Source organism: Typopeltis vanoorti, chromosome 24 (assembly GCF_054136105.1).
Source record: "Typopeltis vanoorti isolate ZY-2024b chromosome 24, IOZ_Tvanoo_1.0, whole genome shotgun sequence".
Classification (NCBI taxonomy): Eukaryota; Metazoa; Arthropoda; class Arachnida; order Uropygi; family Thelyphonidae; genus Typopeltis; species Typopeltis vanoorti.
In genome coordinates, this window is record NC_143572.1 from 72,628,704 (window position 1) to 72,653,807 (window position 25,104).

General features: G+C 37.6%; 2 protein-coding genes across 3 annotated transcripts in view; one reads left to right on the forward strand and one right to left on the reverse strand.

Annotated features, from left to right (window-relative positions):
• The window catches only part of krz (beta-arrestin protein kurtz), a 371,699-nt gene that overhangs the window by 17,665 nt on the left and 328,930 nt on the right, over positions 1-25,104 (forward strand). Inside the window, exon 1 of one of the 2 annotated variants that reach the window (XM_090414204.1) lies at positions 23,119-23,138. The exons of the other annotated variant lie outside the window; for it this stretch is intronic. The gene's annotated coding sequence lies outside the window, so the exon portion shown is untranslated. Of the gene's footprint in view, positions 1-23,118; positions 23,139-25,104 lie in introns of those variants that run through there. 2 annotated transcript variants of the gene reach the window in all.
• The window catches only part of LOC150093406 (uncharacterized), a 53,612-nt gene continuing 52,378 nt past the window's right edge, over positions 23,871-25,104 (reverse strand). Inside the window, exon 2 of the mRNA XM_090413609.1 lies at positions 23,871-24,361. Coding sequence (XP_090269735.1) covers positions 23,871-24,361 — 491 coding nt within the window. The remainder of the gene's footprint in view (positions 24,362-25,104) is intronic.

The following is a 25,104-nucleotide window of genomic DNA, read 5'->3' on the forward strand; positions in this document are numbered from 1 at the left end:
CTTATACAGTTACCAGGGATGTCCTCTTATTCTATCTCTTCCATGTCAACCCATGACTAGCTTATGTCTTAGTCATACTCACCTCCTTCTCATAAGGCTTTGCAATTTACATTCTTTCAGTCTGTCTTCATATTCCGCATTCCAAAGACCACTGACCACCTTTGTGAATCTTCTCTGGACCCTTTCTAACATGTCCTCGTTACCATGAAAATCCAGTGACTAAATCTGTGCACAATAATCCATATGAAGCCTGTTCAAGGCCTTACACATTGGCATCATAACTGTGCATGTCAGGGTCCTCCACATCATTGTGCAATGTTGCCCCTGAATTTCAGGGCCTTGTTCACCATCACTCCTTGATTTCTCATCTCCTCTACTTCTGTTAAAGTTTTCCCACCAAGTGTATACCTTGCATCCCATCATTGCTTACTAAATTTCAAAACCTTAATTTTTTTTTTTCAACATCGAATTGATAGTTCCACTTACATGCCCATTCATGCAATCTATTCAGTTCTTCCTGTAAGGCCATAACATCGCATTGCTCTCCCCAATTTTGCATCATCTGCAAACAGCTGCATAACACCAGTTAAACCCATCCCAATATCATTAATATACCAATTGAACAATGGTGGTTCCAAAACTGACCCCCTCCCCCTCTCTGCAGCACACCACTAGTGACCTTCCTGTTTTGAGATACTGCACCCCAATAACAACTTTCTGATACCCCTATCTGAAAGCCAGTCACTCATCCAACTCAGAAGCCTATTATCCAATCCCACCTGTTTAATTTATTTAACAACTTTTCATGTGGCAGTCTATCAAAATCTAAGTATACCACTGTATTTGCATCTCCCTTTGTCCAAGACATATGGCACCTTGTTGTAGTACATAAGTGAGTTAGTAAAAAATGATCTCCCTTTAACAAACTCATGCTGATAACCACAGAGAATCTAAAAAAAAAAAAAAAAAATCAGCTAACGCCTTTTTATTCCCGTATACGGGAGTAGGCGAGGCCATTTAGCCCTATCTAACTTTTGGAGACTGAGTGGGCAGTTCAATCTCCACTGGTACCCAATCAGAGACAGATGGCCAAAAGCTATCACTAATTAAGCGGTACGCAGTGAAGAGAGACGGCTCAAATGTGCCACCATCTCGTGGTCCCTAACCCTAACACAATATATTTAATGTCTGAAATAATGTGGGTTCTACGGTCGATTTTCTTGAGTTTACAGGACGAACTGTTATCAATCCATTTCTGTATCCTATTTCTCACCAATCTCTCTAGTACCTTCACCACTATACAAGATATACAGATTGGCCTATAATTTGTAGCAACAGCCTTATCACCACCTTTATGCAGTGGAACAGTTTTACCTTTTTTTTCCCACTCCCTTGGAACCTGTGCTGTTGTAAGACTTATTAAACAAACATGCCAATGCTACTGCCAATTCCCTGGAATATTTCCATAAGGTATGTAGTGGTATCTCATAAAATCTATCATGTTATTGACATCGAGTTTTTATTTCCTCGAATACCTCCTGCACACTCACAATTAAGCCATCCTCTCCTATATCCTCTACACTTAAGTTTCTCATGATTTCACCCTGATGAGCCTGAAACACCCTTATAAATTGATCACTGAATACTTCAACAATGTCTTCTGAAGCAGTTACAATTCTACCATTTTCATCCACTAACTTTACCTAATCATTCTTCCTTCTACTTATCACATATCAAAAAAAACAAAAAAAAAAACCTCTCTGGGGTTTTTCTTTTCCTGATTTGCTAATTTCTGTACATGTTGCACTTTTGTTGTCCTTACTGACTGAGTCACTCTCCTGATTTATTCTTTATACTCTTCATGTAACTGACTGTTACCATTATTCATCTTATACTGCCTCCAAAGTGCCGCCTTCTTCTTCTTCTTCTTCCAGATTTCATATTTAAATTCCTCATTTATCCATTTTAAACCTACTGTATTGCCTTTTGATTTTCAGAATATATTTACACATTCATGCTGTTATCTATTCCTTTGTCAGTTCCTAAGCAGCATTTATTTCCTTATTGCTAAATGCTTCACATGCTATATCTCCAAGCTGGGCTTGTCATAATCACCAGCCTTGTACTGCCACATATATGGGAAGGCCGGGATATCATTAGTGCTTGGGAAATTGTGAAGGAATATTTGTTAGCAGGAATGGTAAGCTGTATTCCATGAGTGAAGAAGAGGACACAATTTGGAGTAAAGTGGATGACAAACAATATTAAACAGGAGCTACATGCGAAAAAGAGGCTATGGAAGAGATATAAGGAGACTGGTAAAGAGAAGATGCATGAGGAATATAAGACACAGGCCAGAAGAGTGACTAGTATGGTAAGGAAGGTGAAGCTGGAATATGAGAAAACATTGGCCTTTAGATCCAAGGAAAATCCTAGGGAATTTTTTAGCTATGTAGCCAGTAGGAGGAGAAATGACTGTGGAAGAATGACATTTAGGGAAAATGGGAATAGAATGACTGATGCAGAGGGCATAGTGGAATTGTTCAAGGAACACTTTATAAGAGTATTTAATCCTGAAGGAGTTAATTTGAATACTAGAGGGACAGAGCAGGATCGAGGTTTAGAGGTGCAGGAGGAGAGTGTGTTTCATATACTGAGTACTCTGGATGTTAGTAAAGCTGTGGGACTAGATGGTATTTCACCACGAGTTTTGAGAAAATGTGCTAAGGAACTGACAGTGCCTTTGACCTGACTTTTCAATGAAAGTCTGGCTGCAGGAAAGGTGCCCATGGAATGGAAGGAAGGTAAGATAGTGACATCATTGCATAAGGCAGTAGCAGACCGGAAGTGTCTAATTATAGGCCAGTTTGTGTGTCATCAGTAGTTGCTAAGATCTTGGAGAAATTAGTTAGGGACCATATACAACATTGGGCAGATGAGGGTAATGTTATCTGTGAGAGTCAACATGGATTTGTGAAGGGGCGCTCTTGTTTTAGTAATATGCTAGCATTTTATAATAAAGTTACAAGAGCAGTAGATGAGGGAAAGGCATATACTGCCATTTTCTTGGATTTAGCGAAGGCATTTGACAGGGTGCCACATGATAAGCTGATATTTAAGTTGCAGTACATGGGTTTGGATGTCAGGTTGGTCAGCTGGATTCAGGATTGGCTGTCCAATAGGTATCAGAGAGTTGTGTATGGTGAGGCAGTTTCAAGGAGGCAGAGGGTTAAATGTGGGGTCCCACAGGGCTCAGTACTGGGACCTATATTGTTTAACCTTTATATCAATGACATTGTCTGTGGATTGTAAGGGGATATTTGGTTGTTTGCAGATGATGCGAAGTTGGGAAGGGTTATTAGTAATAGTGCAGATGTGATAACCCTGCAAGAGGATTTGAATAAGCTAGATAGATGGGCAAATGAATGGGAGTGTCAGTTTAATGCAGCAAAATGTAATAAGGTCTTGAGGTTTGGGACACATTGATGGGACGTTGCATACTCTATGGGAGGAGTTAAACTGGAGGAAGTAGGAGAGACAAGAGATCTGAGTTTGATGATTGATAGAAACCTGAAATTTAGGGGACATATTGCAAAAGTAGTGAAGGTAATGCAGAGGATTGCTGCAATAATGAGAAGGACACTGACTTGCAGAGATAAAATGGTTATCATTCCATTGTATAAGACTCTGATCAGACCATACTTAGACTATTGTTCTCAGATCTGGTCCCCAGGATTTGAAGGGGATAAATTAACTGCGGAAAGGGTACAAAGGGGGATAACAAAGTTGGTGTTGGGACTGTACAATGTTAGTTATGAGGATCGGCTCAGGGAGTGTGGACTGCAGAGTTTGGTGGATAGAAGGAGGAGGGGTGATATGATTGAGACTTTTAAACTGTTGAGAGGTGGTTACAGGGTAGATACTGGGGGAATTCTTTTGCTTGGTTGAGCAGCGGGAAGGAGTCATGACAAGGGGCCATCCATGGAAGTTACAAAAGGAAACTGTGAGAAAGATGGTGAGGAGTAGTTTCTTTGCATGGAGGGTGGTTGAACCATGGAATGCATTGCCTGATGGAGTGGTGAGAGTGAGAACGGTCAATGCATTTAAGGAGTGGTATGATAGACTTTGTGTTTCCTAGGAGTGCCTCCCTTGATGAGTCTTGATAGACTTGTGTTTCTTAGAAAGGACCTCCCACGATGAGTCTTTTGACTCCATGGAGGCCTGAATAATAATAATAATATCCTTTCCTCACAGGTCTGCATATGGCTAGCCACAACCCAGGTGATCACTCTCACCAACTGGAGGAAAGTGCAAAACTCCACTCTTAATTACATTCTCTGATAGTTGTCTCTCAAGAACTCATTCATTTTCCTTATTCCCAAATGCTATCTCTTCATTCTAATCTACACTGGCATAATTGAAATCACCCATAATAATTACCTTTCCTTTGTTCGCTAACCGAAGTTGTTTATATATTTCGTCACCACCCTCCACATTCCCTGGCTTAGGTCTGGTAAAGCAGAATTTTGAGTTTAATGGAATTAAGCAACACTATGAATGAATTAAATGCTAGTTTAATGGCTCCACTGTTTGTTTGTCACTGAAGCATCATCAGGAATACAGTATGAATTGTGCTGTACACAAGAGCAAGTAATAGTGATTAGATGTAAGCCTAAAGTCATGTCAGTCTGGCAGCCTAGGTTTTGATAGGCATACTAGGATGTGGAGCAAGTTGTCTAAGAATTGCAGTTTCTCTTATCTTAGTGTGATTTGTACAGCCATGTTTATTGAAGTTGACTTGATTTTTAAGATTTGCTGCTGATTATGATTCCTATTTGTACTTTCTGCAGAGAAACATATTACACTTTTTTTTTTCATTTGATTCTGTGGAGGATATCCAAAGCATGTTGTCCAAACATGCTTTGGATATCCTCCTTGTTGGCAGGACTTCCAAAGAATGGAAAACAGGCAGAATAGTGCCACTATGCAGAAATGGTGTTAGGGCAGATGTTTCTAGTTATAGTCATATCTGTACTTCTGGTTAAGATATTGGAGAGATTGGTTAGGAATAAAATGAAGGATTGGATTGATAGACAAAATTTGATTTCTTACAATGTTCAGCTTGGATTTGTAAAAGGAAGGTCTTGCTTTAACAGTCTGCTTTATTTTAGATGTTGCATAAGAGAAGAATTCTTATACATTGAATTCTTGGACTTTGAAAAGGTATTTTATAGATTACTACATGGTAAGTTGGTATTATAAACTTGATAGATGGGAATGGATAGTAGATGGATCGAGATTCATTTGACAGATGCTATTATTTGATAGGGAGCATCAAGTGGAAAGATTAGAGCTGGTGTCTTAATGATACTAGCAAGTTGTATATGGACAACATCCCAGAAAAGAAATGTTACCAGTAATGACATGTCATAAGATTTTGTTCTTGGGCTGCTGTAGTTTGTTAATGATGCAAAGTTGGGTAGAGTTATAATGAGCACCACCACACAAGTCTCCACCATGTGGTTCTGTTGCATTCTTTTCTGGAGGTTTCAGTTCTCTGAAGATTAGTCACTCCAGACATGCCATCATCCATCTCACTGATGGTCTACTCTTCCTCTTTTTCCAGGAACATTACCTTCTATTACTATTTTGAGAAATCCTCCTTCCATTCTTTCAGTGTGTCAAAGTATTTCAACTTTCTTTGGTCAATAACCTTAAAGAGCCTTAAAGTTCTACTGATCTTTTCCAATACCCATTCATTTATACGCCTTTTAATATATGATATCCTCAACAGCCTTCTGTAACACCACATCTCAAAAGCAGATATCCGTTTCTTATCAGACTTCTTTAGGGTTCAAGTCTCACATCCATAAGTTGCTGTTGGAAAAACAGCTGCATCCAAAATCCTGAACTTTATTCCTGTGGATCCATCCTCTAGATTTCAGACAGGTCTCTGACTGTTGTTTTTGCCATTCCTAATCTTCTGACATCAATTCTTCAGGTTAATAATTAATCCCAGGTATACTAGAACTTGCTGACTTCCTCAATTCTTTTTCCATTAAGGTACACTTGTTTTTCAGGAGCTTCCCTGTCTCTATTTCCTTTGAGAACCATAATCTTTGTTTTGCTAGGATTGAGCTGAAGGCCCCTGTTCTTACTGATCTCATTAACTTTGTCAAGAATTTGTTCTAGTTCTAGTTCTTCCTTGTCATTACAAAGGAGTACTGTATCATCAGCATACCTCAGATTACTGATTAATCTACCACCTGTTCTAATACTTGTCTTGAGTTCATCCAATGCATGATGCACTCAGCAGGGAGATTTGAATAACTTATTTTGGGTTAATGAATAAGGTTGCAGTGTTAATTAGTGTAGTACAGTATGTTGTTGCATTTACAAAATGCAGTGGTGTAGGGTTGTGTACCCTATTGATGGAACAGTGCTAAAGGAGGTGGTTTGAGGTTCTGGATCTATTTGCCATCTTGTGTTGATGGCTGCCAGAGGCCTGATATTCAGAAGGTAAGTCTTGTCGCAGCTTTGTAATGCATTGTTACTTGATAAAGGAACATTCTGCTAGCAGAGATGAGGAGATGGTTGTATCACTGCATAAAGGCCACATGGACCCTTGTGCTCAAATTTGGTCACCTAGTTTCCATTGTGATGAAGTAATTCTGGTCCAGAAACAAATGGCCAAAGCAGTCAAGGAAATTGCAGAGTTTAGTGGATAGGTAGAAAACAGGGGAGACATTTAAGTTAGGGAAACGGTTTTGTAAAGGATTATTAAATTGGTATCTCGTGCAAGGTGTCTTTGAACTTATTGTAAGAGGCACTCAGGAATCATTATTCATCCAGTACCTATCATTCCTTTCCCTAAACTCATTTGTTGACAAAGCATTAACAACCACCTCTGGCAATCTTCCATCTAATCACTATTCTGCAAGTAAAATATCTAGTCCTCATGTATTTGCTAACGACACTGTTATACAACTTTCATAACTTACTCTCTTTCCTCTTACTCTCTTTCCTCTTATGTATTGAAAAATTTCCTCGTCAGCATAATAAATTTAGTTTAATCCTTTATCCAAGTGTGAGCAAACAAAGTTTGTGCCTGAAAGTATCTTCAGGACTAGGGTAAGGTGGTACAACACCAGGGCACTGTTGTACCACCTTACCCCAGTCCTGAAGATACTTTCAGGCGCAAACTTTGTTTGCTCACACTTGGATAAAGGATTAAACTAAATTTATTATACTCTAACCAAGTGAAAAATAAACTTTCCTCTTCAGCAATAATTTTAAACACCATCCAATGACTGATATGTTTTTATCATATCCCTTGTTTTCTGTCAGTCATTTGTAACACACCAATCTTCAGCCTATCCTCATAGAGAATATTCCAACAGACCTGTTACTGTCTTTGTCCCTTCACTCTGGATTCCCTCCTACTTCCACATCCCCAAGAAGAAACTTAGGTGACCAATTCTGTGCATGTTAGGAAATACAGAAGGGATTATACATAGGGACTGAAGAGAGAATGAGAGGTCATTCAGAGAAATTGTAAATGCTAGGATTGTTAATGACCAAGATTCACTAATTGTTAATGTACATGTTGTTCATTAAATGAGACCTCTTACAGTGTTAATTACTGGCATTTCATCAGTAATTATCTGAAATGTGCTGTGTATTATGGATACAAAACAGCAACTTTATGAGAAATTACTCCTCTCTATATACAAATATCATAGTTGTGAATATAGTTCACATGCAAACCTTTTTGCTTATGCTTGGATACAGTAAAGATGTAAAGCAAAAATATAATGTCAGGTTGTCAACTGGATTCAGGATTGGCTGTCCGATAGGTATCAGAGAGTTGTGTGTGTGTGTGTGTGTGTGTGTGTGGTGGGGCAATTTCAAAGAGGCAGAGGGTTACAAGCGGGCTTCCACAGGGCTCATTACTGGGACCTATATTGTTTAACCTTTATGTCAATGACATTGTCAGTGGATTACAGGGGGATACTCAGTTGTTTGCAGATGATGTGAAGCTGGGAAGGGTTATTAGTAATAGTACAGATGTGGTAGCCCTGCAAGAGGATTTGAATAAGCTAGACAGATGGGCAGATGAATGGGGTTGTTGGTTTAAGGCAGCAAAATGTAAGGTCTTGAGGTTTGGGACACATCAATGGGACGCTGCCTACTCTATTGGAGGAGCTGTACTGGAGGAAATAGGGCAGACAAGAGATCTGGGTTGATGATTGATAGAAACCTGAAATTCAGGGGACATATTGCAAATGTGGTGAAGGTAACCCAGAGGATTGTTGCAATACTGAGAAGGACGCTGACCTGCATAGATAAAGTTATCATTCCATTGTATAAGGAATGATAACTTTATCCACTGATCCACTGATCAGACCACACTTACACTGTTGCTCTCAGATTTGGTCCCCAGGATTTGAAGGGGATAAATTAACTGTAGAAAGGGTACAAAGGCAGATAACAAAGATGGTTTCAGGACTGTACAATGTTGGTTATGAGGATTGGCTGAAGGAATGTGGACTGCAGAGTTTGGATAGAAGAAGGAGAGGTGATATGATTGAGACTTTTAAACTGTTGAGAGATGGTTACAGGGTTGACACTGGGGAGTTCTTTCGCTTGGTTGAACAGTGGGAAGGAGTGATGACAAGGGGCCATCCCTGGAAGTTGTGAAAGGAAATTGTGAGCAAGAGGGTGGGTGAACCATCGAATGCATTGCCTGATAGAGTGGTGACAGTGAGAACGGTTAATGAGTTTAAGGAGTGGTATGAATTACTTTGTGTTTCCTAGGAATAACCTCTTGCGATGAGTCTTGATGGACTTTGTGTTTCCTAGGAAGGACCTCCTGCTATGAGTCTTTTGACTCCATGGAGTCAAAAGCCTGAGTGGGTAATGTTTCAACACACAGGCTGTGGATTTGAATCTCATCATAGGCACATGTGATTTGGTAGATGATTCACTGCCCATTATGTGAGGCCACCATCCTACTTACTAGAGATTTGAAAACTTACATATTTGGTCTCTAGAGGAGTTTCTGGATGAACTCACAGGCTATCCAGGTTACTAATTCTAATGTGTAGCTGAGTGGAAGTGACATGTGATGTCAGCACTAGACTACCCGAAGAAACAGCGTCTTTCTGTATAGTCACCGACTAGATGTATACTTTTAAGCACCTCCATAGCACAACTAGAAGAATGAGAGTGCAATGCACCCTCCGATTGGAAAAGGCATAAGTTCAATTCTCATCGTGATGACAAGATCTTTGTATGGTTTTTTTTTTCAATCGAAGGTGAGTTAGCTGATCTCATATGGAGGTAGCATCTCCTGGATACTCGGGTTTTTCATCAGACAAATTGGACTTTAGAACACACGCAACTTACAGAAAAAAATACTAGTGGTGGTGGGCAGTAGATGGTGTTGGTGTAGGTGATGATAGTAATGGTGGTTCGCTGTAGTTGGCGGATTAAGTAGTGGAGACGGAGAGTTATAGAGTAGGTGCCCTCCCTCAATGAGTCTTGAACTCCTTGGAGGTATCACGTAATAATAATGTATTCTAGGCTAACAGCATTTTGTGGGTGGGGAAAGGAAACCACAACAGTGTTCACTACAATTCTCTCTACATCTTAATATCATCAATAAACTTTATATTCTTGTCAAAATATAATGAACATGAGGGCAGAATTTTTTATATAGGTCAGCATGAATTTTTAATCAAGATGATGGGAAAGTTACGGGGGGAAAAAATCTTTTTAAACATACATTATTTACTTGAACCATTATCAATGAGAGCAGTGAGGTTTTCCTCATGAATTTTCAGTTGTAGGAATGAATGAATGGAGTTACCGGTTTTCTTATTGCAAAGTGTAAAGTTTATATTTTTAATGGAAAATAGTAGTGAATTACACTGCTATAAGCAGAGGCAAATAATCTGAGGATCAGATTCAGAATGGAGAGTTGAATGTTGTTAGATTACCTTGATGGACCTGTGATTTCAATCAGGATTTCTCCATGACTGAAGGTCATAAAGAGTTGTTCCTGTGTTCCAGCTATTCCTGTGTTGAGCTTTTCTTCACCATTTTCTTCTAACTTTCTTGATCATTGGGTCTTCCGGGTTTCCTTTTGGTATCTCTCGGATACCAATTTGTTACTCTGACTGTCCATCTGTTGTCTCTCATTCTGGCAAGATGTCCAGTCCTATCTACTTTTGTTGTAATAGGTTGCTTTTATTGCATCTTTGAGTACAGATTTCTTTCTGATTTCTGTGTGTCTTACATGGTCTATTTTATTTAAGCTGCACATTCTTTCTATTTCACATTGAGTTGTTATTAGGCTTTGTTCTTCTTTTAAAGTTGTGTTCCATGTTTCACTGCCATAAGCTAATGCTGGTAGGATGTGACTATTAAAAAGATGGGCTCTTATTTCTATATCTATTTTTGGTTGATAATTGTTGATTTTATTTTATTAAAGGTCATCCAAGCAGCTCTTTTTCTCCTTGCTATTTCATTTGATATGTTGTTATTCATTTTGATGGACTGTCTGAGGTAGATGTAATTTTCAACTTTTTCGATGGTATGGGATTCTAGAGTGATTGTATAATCTTTACGGTATTAATTGTTCATCCATCTTGTTTTGTCCAGATGTATTTCCAATCCAATTTTTTGGCAGTTTTGGCTTATGTTATTCAGCATTAATTCTAAAAGTTCGGGGGGGGGGGGGGGGGGATGAGATATTCATACCACATTGTCGGCAAATAATAGAATATTTAACATTTCACCGTCAATATTTATTCCACTTTTCATGTCAGTTTTTTTGAATGATGCTGTCCAGAGTAGATGAGAAGAGATTTAGGTGATAAGACATTGCTGATGTACTCCTCTGCTTAAATTAGTTTTAATTGGGTGATTGAAAAGAGTGATATTTGTTGTGCCTTCTTTGTAAATATCTTTTATGAGCTAGATATATGCTATTTCTACTTCTTGTTCTATTAAAGCTTAGAATACTGCATTATGTTCAACAGTGTGAAATCCCTTTTTAAAAACTATAAAAGGAAAACAAGGTGGCATCTGGTACTCTCTGCAACTTTCTGTTAGTTGAGTAATGGTTTGAATGTGGTCTATTGTTTGAAAAGCCTTTGTTGAAGCTGGCCTTCTTTACAGCTATTTTCATTGATGGAGGTTTGTATTCTGTTTAGGATGACTCTGGAGAATATTTTATATGTAGGTAATTATTGATGTCTTCTTTATTACCTTTTTTATGCAGAATTATGGTCTTTGATGTTTTCCATTCAGTAGGTGCTTTCCTTAATTGTATATATCTAGTCAACCTTTCTGCTAGAGCTTTAAAGAGTACTTTTCCACCCATTTTTAGTTCAACAGATTTTGTACCGTCAATTCCTAGTGCCCAGTCAGTTTTCATATGGTAGATAGCCGTTTTTACTTCTTCAGGTGGGACAGGTGGTATTTCTGAATTTTCCAAATTTTCATCTAGTATTGGAACTGTGACTACTTGTTTAGATGAGTAAAGGTTCTCATAAAATGATTTTTTGGTTTTTTGATTTTGTTTGATACATTGCACATTTTAGTAGTTAGAAAAGTTATCACAGAGAATTTCTGTCAAGTAAGGAAGATAGTTAAAAGGAAATGGTTGTTATGTTGTATAATGCTTTGATCAGACTATATCTAGAATATTATTAAGGGTTACTCCAAAGAGTCCTTAGACTCATCGAGAGAAGCCCTAAACATGTCAAGAACTATCCAACATTTGCACAGTATCTTATCATACTTTGCTTTGAACTCCTTCACAGTCATGGCACCCACAACAGACTCTGGCAACTTATTCCACTTATTCACTATTCTCCAAGCAAAAAACTTAGCTCTTACACCCTTGCTAACTACACTCTTACTCACTTTTCATGGATGGCCCCTAGTTCTTCCACCATCAGACCTGTTCTGAAAAATTTCATCTGAATTAACCTTGTAAAAACCCCTCAGTAATTTGTATGTCTTAATCATATCGCCCCTTTTCTGCCTATCAACTAATTTCTGTAACCCATAAATCTTCAGCATGTTCTTGTATGGTTCATTTTGTAGACCTGCTACCATCTTGCCTCTGGATCCTCTCCACCTCCTCCTCATAACCAAAAAGAATGCAACATTGTCATGTTGCATAAAAATATCATCAGGCACCATTGTTTCGGACGCATAAATAAAAGAAAGGATGGAATGAACTTTCCATGCCTTGTAAAAGTGACACTCCGACAAGCACATCAAAATTAATAACAGCAGTCAACATAAAGTTCAATGACACTTGCCCCCAGTTGTGCATACATGCTTGACCAGACCTAACATTTGCCTAGAGGGAACAAGGACACCAGCTTTCCTCCTCTATCTGTACAGATATTGCAGGCAGAGATGCTGAAACATTTACCTTACACAACTTGTTCAGATGCCAACCAGAATACTTGATAACTTGAACCACTCCCCAAACACCCTAGATCTCTTCCTCACAAATGACCCTTCCATATAAACAGTGAATGTACTGGGCCACCTGGGTAATTCTGACTACAATCTAGTGCTCATCTTCTCACCTGTGCAACAACTCCCATACAAGAGTTTGGCATTATAACAGTGCCAAGTGGGACAGCCTCTGCAACTTCTATGCCTCATTCCCATGGTAGGACTATTACTTCCAGCTTTCCAACCCAAACATATGCACTGAACTTATAACCAAAGTAATCCTCACCAGCATGGAAACATACATTCCCCCCCCACAGTACTCTGACCTGCCATTCTCTAACTAAATCCTGGTTTTTCAAAAGATACACAAAGGCTGTACAAATGAAAAACCAAACATAACATAACTGGCTCAAATCAAGAACTCCATCCTCCTTTAGAGCTTATACTTAAGCCCAAAATAAATGCAAAAACAATCAATGCTTCCAAAACAGAGTTCAAAAGAGCAAAAAAGCAGGAAATTAGCAGCTTGTCCAAATGGCAGTTGAGCCTTTTGGCATCTCTCTCCAAAGCAATCCATCATAACTATTGCCCCACACTATTCCCACTCTTATCATACCCAGATGGTTCTATTGCATCATCACCTACAGAAAAAAGCCAACCTTCTGGCTTCGCACTTTGCTTCTAATGCATGCATAATTGACAATTGTAAATGTCCCTCAACCATTCCAGATGCTCAACACACAATGCACACTATATCCTTTTGCTAGAAAGAGATCAGAAAAATACTGTCCAAATTAGACACAAAAAAAGTCCCTGATGGTATTTCTCCAATTGTCCTGAAAGTTTGTGCACTAGAACTGACTCCTATCCTATTGTAAAAATTCGATGTAGCTTAAAAATATCAAAGCGCTTTACATAGATTTTTTTACAGAGGTCAAGTCCCATGAGAATGTTGTAAAAATAACTTGTTTGTATATTTTGTACTAGATATTTTTGTAAATAAATCTTTGGAAGCTAACTGTATATACTCCTTTAATAAGAATATTTCAGAGTGTTAAAAAACAAGTCAATGTTTTGCCGCCGGAGCTGTATGTAATAGATACATGGTGGCATAAGAAAGGTTGTTTATGAAATTTTGTATGTGAAAGGCTTACAAGCTCTGCATGTAAACACCTCCGAAGTCAGTCTGAAAAGTTCAAACAACTTTCTGATGGCCAGCAACTTACAATCAAACGATAGCACAGAAGAGAACAAAGGGCAGACCGAACTTGAAACTTAAGATGAAAGAATCATGCCGAATTCTTTGGGGGTTACAAACTTCATGCGAGGTCTCAGAGAAGGATAATAAAAAAGGACTGAGCCAAGCATAAAGGCTTCCTGGTTCCACTCGTCGCCAGAAAGAGGAACTTCCAGGCCAGAGAGAGGGCTTCCAGACGTTACCGAAGAAGGAAAGTCTTCCAGACGCCAGAGAGAGGGATCCCGGTTGAGAGTTGGCGGCAAGTTCAGTTTCTTGGAGGCAGTGGTTCGAGCTATTGGAGAAAGTAGTCATCCAGGCATTTTCAGCAAGCCTGAGCAGAGGAGAAAAGGTGATGTAAATTATCCGAGGCAGCTTCGCTTGGAAGTTTTTCTTTTCGCCGTGGGAGAACAACCTTTTGCCGGAGCTGAATGAGTACTGCAGTCCACAGCCCGTTATTTTCCCAATGAGATATTACTGAAGTCAGACATTCCTGAGGAAGCTCAAGATCTGAGATGAAAGCATTGCCTTAGAACTTTTTGTGCAAGACTTTTGACTGAATGTGCGATACAGAGCCTTTGTAAGTTCCATACTTTTGTACAATTCCTCTTATAGTAAGACTTTTAAGAGAATTTGGTTGATAGCAGTAAGAAGTGTCATCAAGAGAATCGATTGACATATTGGAAGTTGATATAAAAATTGTAAAGATAACTTAACAGAGAGTTAGCTAATCTCTTTGCAAGTAAACTAGAAGTTTAATAAGTTGAATTTTGTGAGTGGGAAACTAAGTGAGATAGCCGAAGCATAAAGTTAAGTAAAAGAATAGACCACGACTATATGTGTAAAGTTTTATTGAAGGAATTTGTGTTAGAGAGAGAAATCTGCCGGCCGTATTAGTGAGTTTTATGCTAATTAAATGATATTAGTGGTGCAGTCTAAATTCAATAAATTTTCTAGTATCTTAGGCATAAGACTCGTAGTGCGAAGGGTAGATAAACATAGTACGTAATAATATAAGCAAGAAAGATTCGGAGAGAGAAAGCGTGCACAGCTACATTAGAATAACTGCATATAAAGATATAGATAATATAGAAAGTATAGAGCAAAAGACATTACAACCAGTAATACATAAATTACATATTATTACAAAGGCACAGCAATACGTTTACAATGGAGCAGATTTAAATATTACAATAGCACAGTAGCGACAGGATAGAATACATTTACACTATGTTACCTGTATATACTGTCTTACTCTACTGTTATCTATCCCACAGCCTGGAAATTGGCCTATATTTAACTCATTCCCAAGAAGGAATACAAGTCACTGCCATCCAACTACCACCCTTTCTCACTCACCTCAGTCCTATCTAAAGTAATGGAAAAAATCATCAATTCCCAACTCCTACACTACCTTGAAGGTACCCACCTAATAAACTACCGTCAGTATGGATTCCATTGCTGCCGATCAACAGGAGATTTACTCACATATGTCACCCATCTCTGGACAAATGCCATGGAGAAGTTTGGTGAATCTCAAGTGTTGCACTTGATATCTTCAAGGTGTTTGACCCGGTCTTGCACAAAGGCTTGCTAAGCAAGCTGCCATTGTTTGGTCTATCTCAAAACCTCCGTAGTTGGATTGCCAGCTTTCTGTCTGAATGCATACTATGTGTGGTGGTGGATGGTTCCTTATCATCTCACCATTCAACTAATGCCTGGATTCTACAAGGTTCTATCCTCTCATCAACTCTCTTCCTGCTCTACACACATGTATATATATCAATGACCTACTTCAGCTCACCTCCAACCCAATACACAGTTTTGCAGATGATGGCACATTCCACTCCTCCCTTTCAAACCTGCCCAGCTATTGAATATTGCTCTCACATATGGGGTGGGATTTCCCTCCCCCCCCAAAAAAAAGCTTCCTCAGAATGCTTGACTCAATACAGAGGAGAGCAATTAGACTTATTAATAACCCATCTTTTACCAACTCACTCCCTCTACTTTTGCACAGACAATTGGTTTCCACAATATTTGTATTCTACAAATATTTCCATGGGAAATGTTCATCTGAAATAGCATCAATAGTTCCTGCACTTAGTACTAAACTCGTTGGACACGTGTAGCTGCTGCTCAACATCCCTTCACAGTGCACCTTGAAACCCACAGAACAAATTTCTTTTCCTCCTCCTTCATTCCTGCAAATGCTGTACTGTGGAACAGTCTTCCCCATGTTGTGTTCCTTGAAGGAATGCAATATACAGTTATTTAAATCAAATGTGAACAAGTTCCTTGTTTCCCAACCCATACATGGTCTTACTGTACTATAGGTTGATCAAGCAATGTCTATGACCGTGTATGAGTTCAACATAAAAAAAAAAAAATCCTGGTGCTCAGGTCTGCATGCAGTAGTCAAGATGGGGTCTTATCAAAGTTCGATAAAGAGGAATAATAACTTGTTCATCAAAGTATTCTTCAGTACTCAAGTAATTTGATGAGCTGCTTTAACCACTTTTTCTATGAGTCCCCTAAACTTTAACTCCCTATCCACTAACACTCTCAAGTCTCTGGCTTTGTCAGTTTCCTGGAGTGCAGTTTTACCAATGTTGTATGCGTAACCTTGCACTTTGCTACATTAAACTGACATCCATTCTCCTTTGCCCAATCTGCCAATCTATCCAAATCATCCTGCAAAATTTTTGACATCATCTGTATTAACTATTGTTCTACCCAACTTTGCATCATTGGCAAACAACTGAACAGTTCTTCTCAGGTCCTTTCCTATATCGTTAATGTACAAATGAAACAGTAGCAGTCCTAGAATAGAACCCTGTGTCACGCCACTAGTCGCAAACCTTTTGAACTCTGCTCTTGAATAAACTACTGATATCTCTCCATGAAACACCCTCCTATCCATCTCACTAACCCTATATCTATTTCCATGTGCTGCAGTTTACTGATTAGAATTCCATATGGTATCCTGTCAAAGGCCTTTGCAAAGTCCATCAGTGTCATTGTAAACACAGTACCTTTATCCAATTCAGCTGTCACTGTATTATAAAATGTGAGCAAGTTACTGAGGATGACCTTACCTTCACAAAAACCATGCTGCTTCCCCCCCCCCCATACAGTATCCCATTTCCCTCTATCCATTCCTGTATTTTGCTCTTGACCAACTTCTCCAATACTTTGACAACTCCTCCTGATGTGCTGATCTGTCAGTAATTTGCTACATCAATCTTGGAACCTCCTTTATGTAGTGGAACTATTTTCCTCTCTCTCTCCACCCCCTCAGGACTAACCCAGAGCTGAGACTGTAATAAAACAATATGGTCAAGGGCATTGACAATTCCCCCACTGCTTCACGTAAAACTCGAGCTGGTATACCATCCAATCCCACAGCTGTATTCACATTAAGGTTCCGTAATATGCTATGCACTACCATTTCATTTACCTCAGTTCCAATATAAGCCCTTGGCTCTCTCGTTCCTGCAATATCACCACCTGGATGATATACTCTTGCAAAGCGTTCACTTAGTGATTCCACTATTTCGACTGATTCAGTTACCTCTCTAGTATCAGCATTCATTAAAATCATTCTGCCATATACATTCTTTCTTTTACTTGCATCGTATCAACAGTAATCACTCACTCACTCTCTCTCTCACACAATTGTCAACACTTTTACAAATATATGACTTCAAATCCATTTAAATCAAGGCTGTTATTCATATCTAACCAACAGTCTGCGGGTTTGAATCCTGTTGTGGTCATGAATGTTTGTGATTGCCTTTAGGTGGGAGATGAATTTCATCACCCTGTGTTGAGACCATTAATCTGCTAATTAAAAGCCTGAAGCGGCTTGAAAAAGTTCCATATTTGGTCTCTCTCTAGATTATGGTTTCTATATTGCCAAAAATTAATAAAATATAATAAATATTTTTTAGCCCACCCTCTCATGGTATCTAAATATACTATTGTTTTTCCTTTCATGTTTGGGCACTTAAAAAAAAAACAAAATGATGTACAATGGAATCTGGTTAATTGGGCCACATTGGAAATAGCATAATGCATAATTTGTCCCAATAAACTCTTTACCAACTTCGTGTAATGAAGTTGGTAAAGCGTTTATTATTTTTTTATAGCAAAATTACAGACTTCAAAGTAAAATATTACCATAAAAATACATTTAATGTATATACACGGAGTTAGCTTTACATTAGGAACACCCACCTAATAACATGTTCATCCACCTCTCTGTGCAATCATGGCTCACAGATGCCTAGGAACAGATTCCACAAGGTGTTGAACATCCTCCATGCATAACTACCCATGTCTGCTGTGGCAACTCCAACAGTTTGCACCCATTCTGTGGAGGAGGATCAGCAGTTCTCACATCCTGTTCTAGCATATCCTGCACATTGGGTTACAGTCAGGGAAGTTTGGGGGAGGGGCAAAGCAATGTGGCAAATTCATTGTTGTGTTCCTCTAATCACTCAGTAGTTGTACGAGTCCGATGACAAGGTGCATTGCCCTGTTGAAAGATGGTACTGTGGTCGCCTGGGTAGACTTTCTATAGATATGGATGGAGATGGTTGACTAACAGATCAATATAGCATTCATTCAGTGTTTGTGGGATGATAGCTAATGGACCTAGGTTGTGCCAGAAAAAGCTCGCTAGACCATAAACACTACCTTCACTGGCCTGTTGAACCCCAGTTGCTGGGGGTTCATGCTGTTTATGCCAAATGTGAAAATCCAGCCATCAGCATGGTGCAGCAGGAAAAGGGACTCGTCATTACACATGGTCTTCTTCCATCTGTTGGTCCATTGTCCACTGCCAATGTTCCTTGGTCTTCGGCTGTGGAATTCCAGGTGAAGCAACAAGGTATGGCACATGGTGCATGTGGAAATGGATCGAACTGCCTGACCGTTGTACTGGTGGGTGAGCTGTGTGACTTGCATGTTGTTGCTTAGATACCAGTCATGACACTCAATGCTCACCTCTAGGATCAACTATGCTTAGTTGACAAATGTTAGCCCTTCTGTTGAATATCTATTGATGATTAATCCAGTCCTTGTACACTCTTGATACAGTAGTATGAAAGCAACCAACAAGTGTGGCTATTTTTGAAATACTGGCACCTACCTGCCCATGGTCAAATTGGCTTATGTTGCCACATTTCCCCATTACTGGCAAATGTTAACTGATTACATACAGAGGATAGGTTCTCAGTTCTCATTTATATTTATATGCCTATCATGCTGAATATGTAAATCAGAGGGGGGGGAGATTCCTAATACAAAGCTAACTCGTGTTAGTGTGTGTACTAAAGATGAATGCAGTTCTTAGCAGTTAATGATGTTCTAGGAAATTATGAGGTGTATTTTTAACTCGAGCCAATTTTTAAAAAATTCAGATGTCATCTATGCATTCTTGTCAGTATGGTACTGAACTGGTAAACTCTCCATTCTAATCCTTTAAAGCATTGAAGTGTGGCCCTTTTTCCAATAACGAATGGCTTTCATTTATCAGTTCGTGACATATTTGAACACCATAACACTATTACATGATTCATTATTACTTTGATCCAGTATAGAGTATTTATTGCATAAAGAACCATCTAGTGTGACATGATAAAATAAAGTTTTTAAGCAAGATTATTTAATTTTTCTAAATACTCCATGTAGTAGAGGGTACTGGCTGACTCGATTAAAAATTTTATCCGTCTCAAATAAACGAAGCAAATTCTTGTTATATGCTCACGTTCATTTTTGTTCTTCTAGACTTGTCCAGTAAAAAAAGAAAAAAGCAGGTGGACCAATTATCGAGTGTGTGTGTGTGTGTGTTCTTTCATCAATCAAATTCACTCTGCACATCTATGATCTGTACTCCATTCTTCTTTCTCTATATCAGCTAAAACATTTCTTTCTCTCACTCTTTTTTTTTTCCTTCTTCCAGTTCAAAGGAATAGTATTTTAGTGTTAATATTATTTTGGGTCTTCATGAAGTCAAATGACTTCTTTTTACTTCCCTATTAGCTGAGTGGATGTGGCGTTTGCACACCACGGCACTTGACTGCACAAAGGAAGGTGTCTTAGTTTTGAATCTAGTCGGCGACTAGAGGAAATTTTTCAAAGCCTTTTTTTGACCGGTTCCCGAGTTAGTCGATCTCTGGCACGGGCAAGCGGGTTTTTTGTCCCGTAAACTCAAGAAAATCGACCATAGAACCCACTTTATTTCAGACATTAAATATATTGTGTTAGGGACTACAAGATGGCAGCACTTGTTGAGCTGTCTCTCTTCACTGAGTGCTGCTTAATTAGTAATAGCCCTGGGCCAGCTATCTCTGATTGGGTACCAGTGGAAATTGAACTGCCCACTCAGTCTCCAAAAGTTAGATAGGGCTAAAAAACGGCCTCGCCTACTCCCTATAAGGGAATAAAAGGCGTTAGCTGATTTTTTTATTATTATTATTTTTTTTTTAAACTTCCGTATACTCCTGCAGTATCTCCACCTAACTGATAAGTTTCTCTTACCAACTTGTATATGTAAATCATATCGTCTTTTCTCTTCTTATCTAATATTTCCTTAATGCCTGGATATCCAAGTGACCTGATCTGTGACAAAAATCCAGGTATGGCCTGATTAGCGCCTTATACAATAGAGTTAGCATTATTTGCATCTCTTCTTCACACAGCAGCAATTTTCTGGATAACCTTTACAGCTTTTGCAAGGTTTTTCCCCTCTTGAACCTAAGATCCCTTGCCTTCTGGGGCAAAGTTCTTCCAACACAGTACACCTCATTCCAGTTTCTCTGGCTAAAGTTCATGATTTTGCACTTAATAATAAAGTATTATGTCAAATACGTTGGATCAAACAATAGCATTCATCTTACTACTGTGCTATGCCACTTTTCACTGGTGACCGTGAAACAGACACTGGCTGCTTATCGTTACCTTGGAAACATTGAAACACACCTGTCATAGTGCTTGTATATTTCATAGATTTCATTGAAGCATGATGTCACAGTTGTCTAAAATGAAACTTTCCCATTAAATTGAGAGCTTTATAATTGAAATTCATTTTATTTTAACATAAAAATTGCTAAAATATTTTTAAAAATTTATAACTACAGCTTTTAACAGGTTAGGCGATATTATGTAATGTTGGAACTCATGATAGAATTGTGGTAGTTTTAAAAGTATAATGCTCATCAAAACTTTGAACTTTCTCTTAAAAAGTTTGAGGTTTGTTTAGTTACTTCTATGTCCCATATGGCCGCATTTAATTGAAACTTGTTATATATCTTCATGCAGTCTTTTGATTGTGCAGCTTAGTGATAATTTATGACATTTCTAATGATTGCTCTTTGTTAATATGTATATAATTAAGTTTGTTTTATCTATTAATAATTCAAAAAGCTTGTCTCAAGCAGAAAGCCTTTTTTGACTCAAAAACTACATTTATTAAATAACATCCCTGGATAACAGACTTAGAAGGCACTATATTTCCGACATGTGATAAGCTGCAGGTATTGGCCAATGTCATCTTTGGATCCTTGTTAGCATACAAGGATTCAAATAGGTTTCAAACAGTTAGCTGGGTAGTGAAAACATAAAGTTGAAATAAAATGTATTTATAATTATATAAATATTATGTGCTACTAGGTTCAAGAATTGAGGCAGCTTTTATGCTGAAGAATCACCTTTTTTGAACCATATGTGGTGTTCTAATTTAATTTTTTTATTATTGCAAATATTCAAGCCTGTAATGAACAGGCTATCATCAGTGCATCAGCATAATCACAAGGAGTTGGTGGTTATAAAATAAAATGAGATTACAATTGAAGCTAATGGTAAAATTTAAATAATTCATTTTGAATATAACAAAATAACAACTGATAAATAAAATAATTGAATGACTATTATATAAAGGTAGGGAAAGGGATGCATGCTATTGCTTACCATTTGAGGATGAAACTCTCTCAATCTCGGCTATGGATAGACAGTCATTCTGATTTAAGTTTGGGCAGTGTAGAAGTGCTTTGACACTCTCTTTAAATAACGTTCCAACTTAAATAGTACCAGTGTTAAAGGTGAGTATTGGACCAGAGGATATTATTGTTGGTGTCTCCACTTCACGCTGTGCAAGTCCAGATCTTTCAAGTTTATTGTTGTTGTTGATATACGAGTGGTGTTCTTGTTATTTTTCAAATGATTATCCTGTTTGTCCAAAGTATGAGCAGAAACAATCACAGTGAACCTGGTAAACACCAGGAGGGAGGAGGTTGTTTGTCGTTCATGGATGGTAACTAGGAGGAGATTTTATTGATAGAGAAGAATGCAGGGATTAAACTGAATCTTTTCAGGATCTTTGAAATAAAATAAAACCTAGACTTTTCCATTGATGGATTTATATCTTCTAATAATATTACACAACACAAGTTTTCTCCATAACATGAACTGTACTTATTTATTTTGGCATACTGATTGGAAATATAATATTCCATGTATTACCTACCATTTTTTTAAAAAAAAGTACATTGAAGTTATTACACTGAAGTTGTTCATCAAACACCTAAGCAAAGGATGAACTCAATAACTGTTTTATCAATATTGTGACGTATGTTGCTTATTCAAAATATTATGCTATTATTCCATAAGTGATTAAATAAAGGCTGAATGTTGCTTGCATTCATTTTTTTGTCAGTTCTTGTGTACTCTGTTAAGCTTTCTTGTTTAATTTATTGTATTTAATATTTTTCTTCAAAAACACAAATTTCTGATACATTTTAATTTCACTAATGTCTAGAAAATGTGTTAACAGTGCTGACTTGTTTAATAAATTTGTTTAAGAAATTAACTTTGAAATCCCTCCTGAGCAAATTTAACATCTTTCATTAAAAAAAGCATATGAATTTTACTTTGGATGCAGAGTAAGAGATTAGGATAAGAACTGCATTTTCGTTCTACTTTTCCTTGCATAATTTCCTTCTTGATGTTATCACCATCTCATTGTGGTACGTGTCCAAAATATTGAAGTATCTTCTTTTTGACTATGTCACTCAGTCTCCTTTTGATGTTTAATTGATTGAGAATACCAGCATTGGTTCTTTTATCCATCCATGAGCATCCTTCTCCAGCACTACATTTCAAAGCTGTCAAGTGTCTCTTTGTCTCTCTTACCAAGTGTCCATGATTCTGCACCACAGAGAACGATTGAAAAAATAAGGGTATTCACTAGTTTATATTTGGTAGTGTTAGAAATATTTCTATCTTTCCATATCTTTTTTAGTTGTGTCATGGAATTCCTTCCCATAGAAATTCTTCTTTTTATTTCAGTATGACACCCACCTTTATTATCTATCAGGGCTCCAAGATATATGAACTGTTCTACTTTTTCTAAGTTGATGTGAGTAGATATTTGTTCTTTTCCTATCATCATATACTTGCTCTTATTTCTGTTAATTTTAAGTCCATATTTAATGCTCTCCCAATAAGTGACATCAGTTCTCTTTTTGCTGGCTGTAAGCACAGTAAGTATCATCTGCATACCTGAAGTTGTTTATCTTCCATCTTTCCATCCATCAAGAGCTTTTCTCATTATGAATTCACTATAGAAGTTGAGATACGATATATCCTTGCCTAACCCCCTTTTCTATTTTAAACCATTCTGAGATATTTTGGCCTATCTTCACTGTTGCTGTGTTCCTGTCATATAATTGTTTTATTAAGTTGATTGGGTATTTTGGAATTCCCATTTTGTTCAGACATTTCCAGAGTACATTGGAAATGTACTCTGGAAATTTGATTTCATGAATTTAATGGACACTTGATTTCATTGATTGATTGATTTCATGGACACTTGGTAGGCGAGACACTTGACATCTTTGAAATGTATTGCTGGAGATGGATGCTCATGGATGGATAAAAGATCCAATGCCAGTATTCTCAATCAATTAAACATTTCCAATTGACAGTCAAATGCCTTGGTACAGTCCATAAAACAGAGATACATTGGGATATTGAACTCATAGGTTTTTTCTATTAGATGCCTTATGTGTGCAATTTGGTCTCTGGTACCTCTACCAGACCAGCCTGTTCATTTGGGATTTGTAGTGCAGTATAGTTTTTCAGTCTTTCTTTAATCACATAGCAGAATTTTGTTTGCATGTGAAATCAGTGCAATGGTCCTATAGTTGTTGCAATCATTAATATTTCCTTTCTTGTGTAATGGTACGAATATAGATCTTAACCAATCTTCTAGCCAAATATCTGTTTCCCAAATTTTCCTGCATAGTCTAAAGATAATTTCAGTTCCATTAGGCCCCAGAGTTATGAGTAGTTCACTTGGTATTTGATTGCACCCTGGTGTTTTACCTTTCTTGAGATTTTTCAAAGCCCATTCAATTTCGTCTTTTAAAATGTTCAGTTCTTTTTGTATGAGTTCTTCTTGATTTTCTTCAAATGAGATAGTAGTAGTATCTTTATAAAGATTTTCACAGTAACTTTTCCATCTCTTGAATACATCATTTGTATCAGTTAAAATTAGATTGTTTGAATCAGCTATGCTCATTGGTGTCCAACCTTTTTGGCTTGCCTGGGCCACATTGAGTGAAGAGGAATTGTCTTGGGCTGCATATAAAATATATAATATAGTTAATGTATATAAGTAACAAAACTTACTTTATTTTTAAAAATTTTTTATTATAACATTAAAAAAAAAAAAGAGGGCAACATAAACACACAACTAGTGAGATATTTGGCCTTGTACGTGAAACCAATGTATCGATGTCTGGCTCGATGGATGTAGTTGCAATTCATAGTGAGCTCTCAAGGTTCTCGTCAGAAATTTTTTATCTAACTTTGCTCTTCGTATGCTTCATTGTTGCAAATAGTTATTCACAAATGTACGTACTATGAAAAAGCTATGACATGAATAAAGTGGGATTGTGAAGCGAAGAATATTTTTTCTGGGAAGATAGGTCTTATAAAAATCTAGCAAAGAGACATGATCATATTTTTCTTTTGGTTGAGTATCTGATTGCAACTCTATACATTCCATTTGAAAATTTGAAGGTAATGTATTTATGGTGACTGAAAATGGAGTCGCATATATATAAAAAAAATTGATAATTTTTTCTTAAATCATGTAACTATTCTCAAATTCCTGTATCAAAACAGCAAGAAAGACAGCATATTTTTCGTATCACATAATAATGTTAAAAGTTAAGATCTGATGAGGCTGCATTCCTAATAGTCCTGGGCCGCAGGCAGGTTATGGGTTTCAAACCCCTGGCTGTGCTAGAGGTATTTGTTTCAAGTTTCTAGTTATGAGTTTGATTTTATTGAATAGATCTTTGGTTTGATTTTTATTA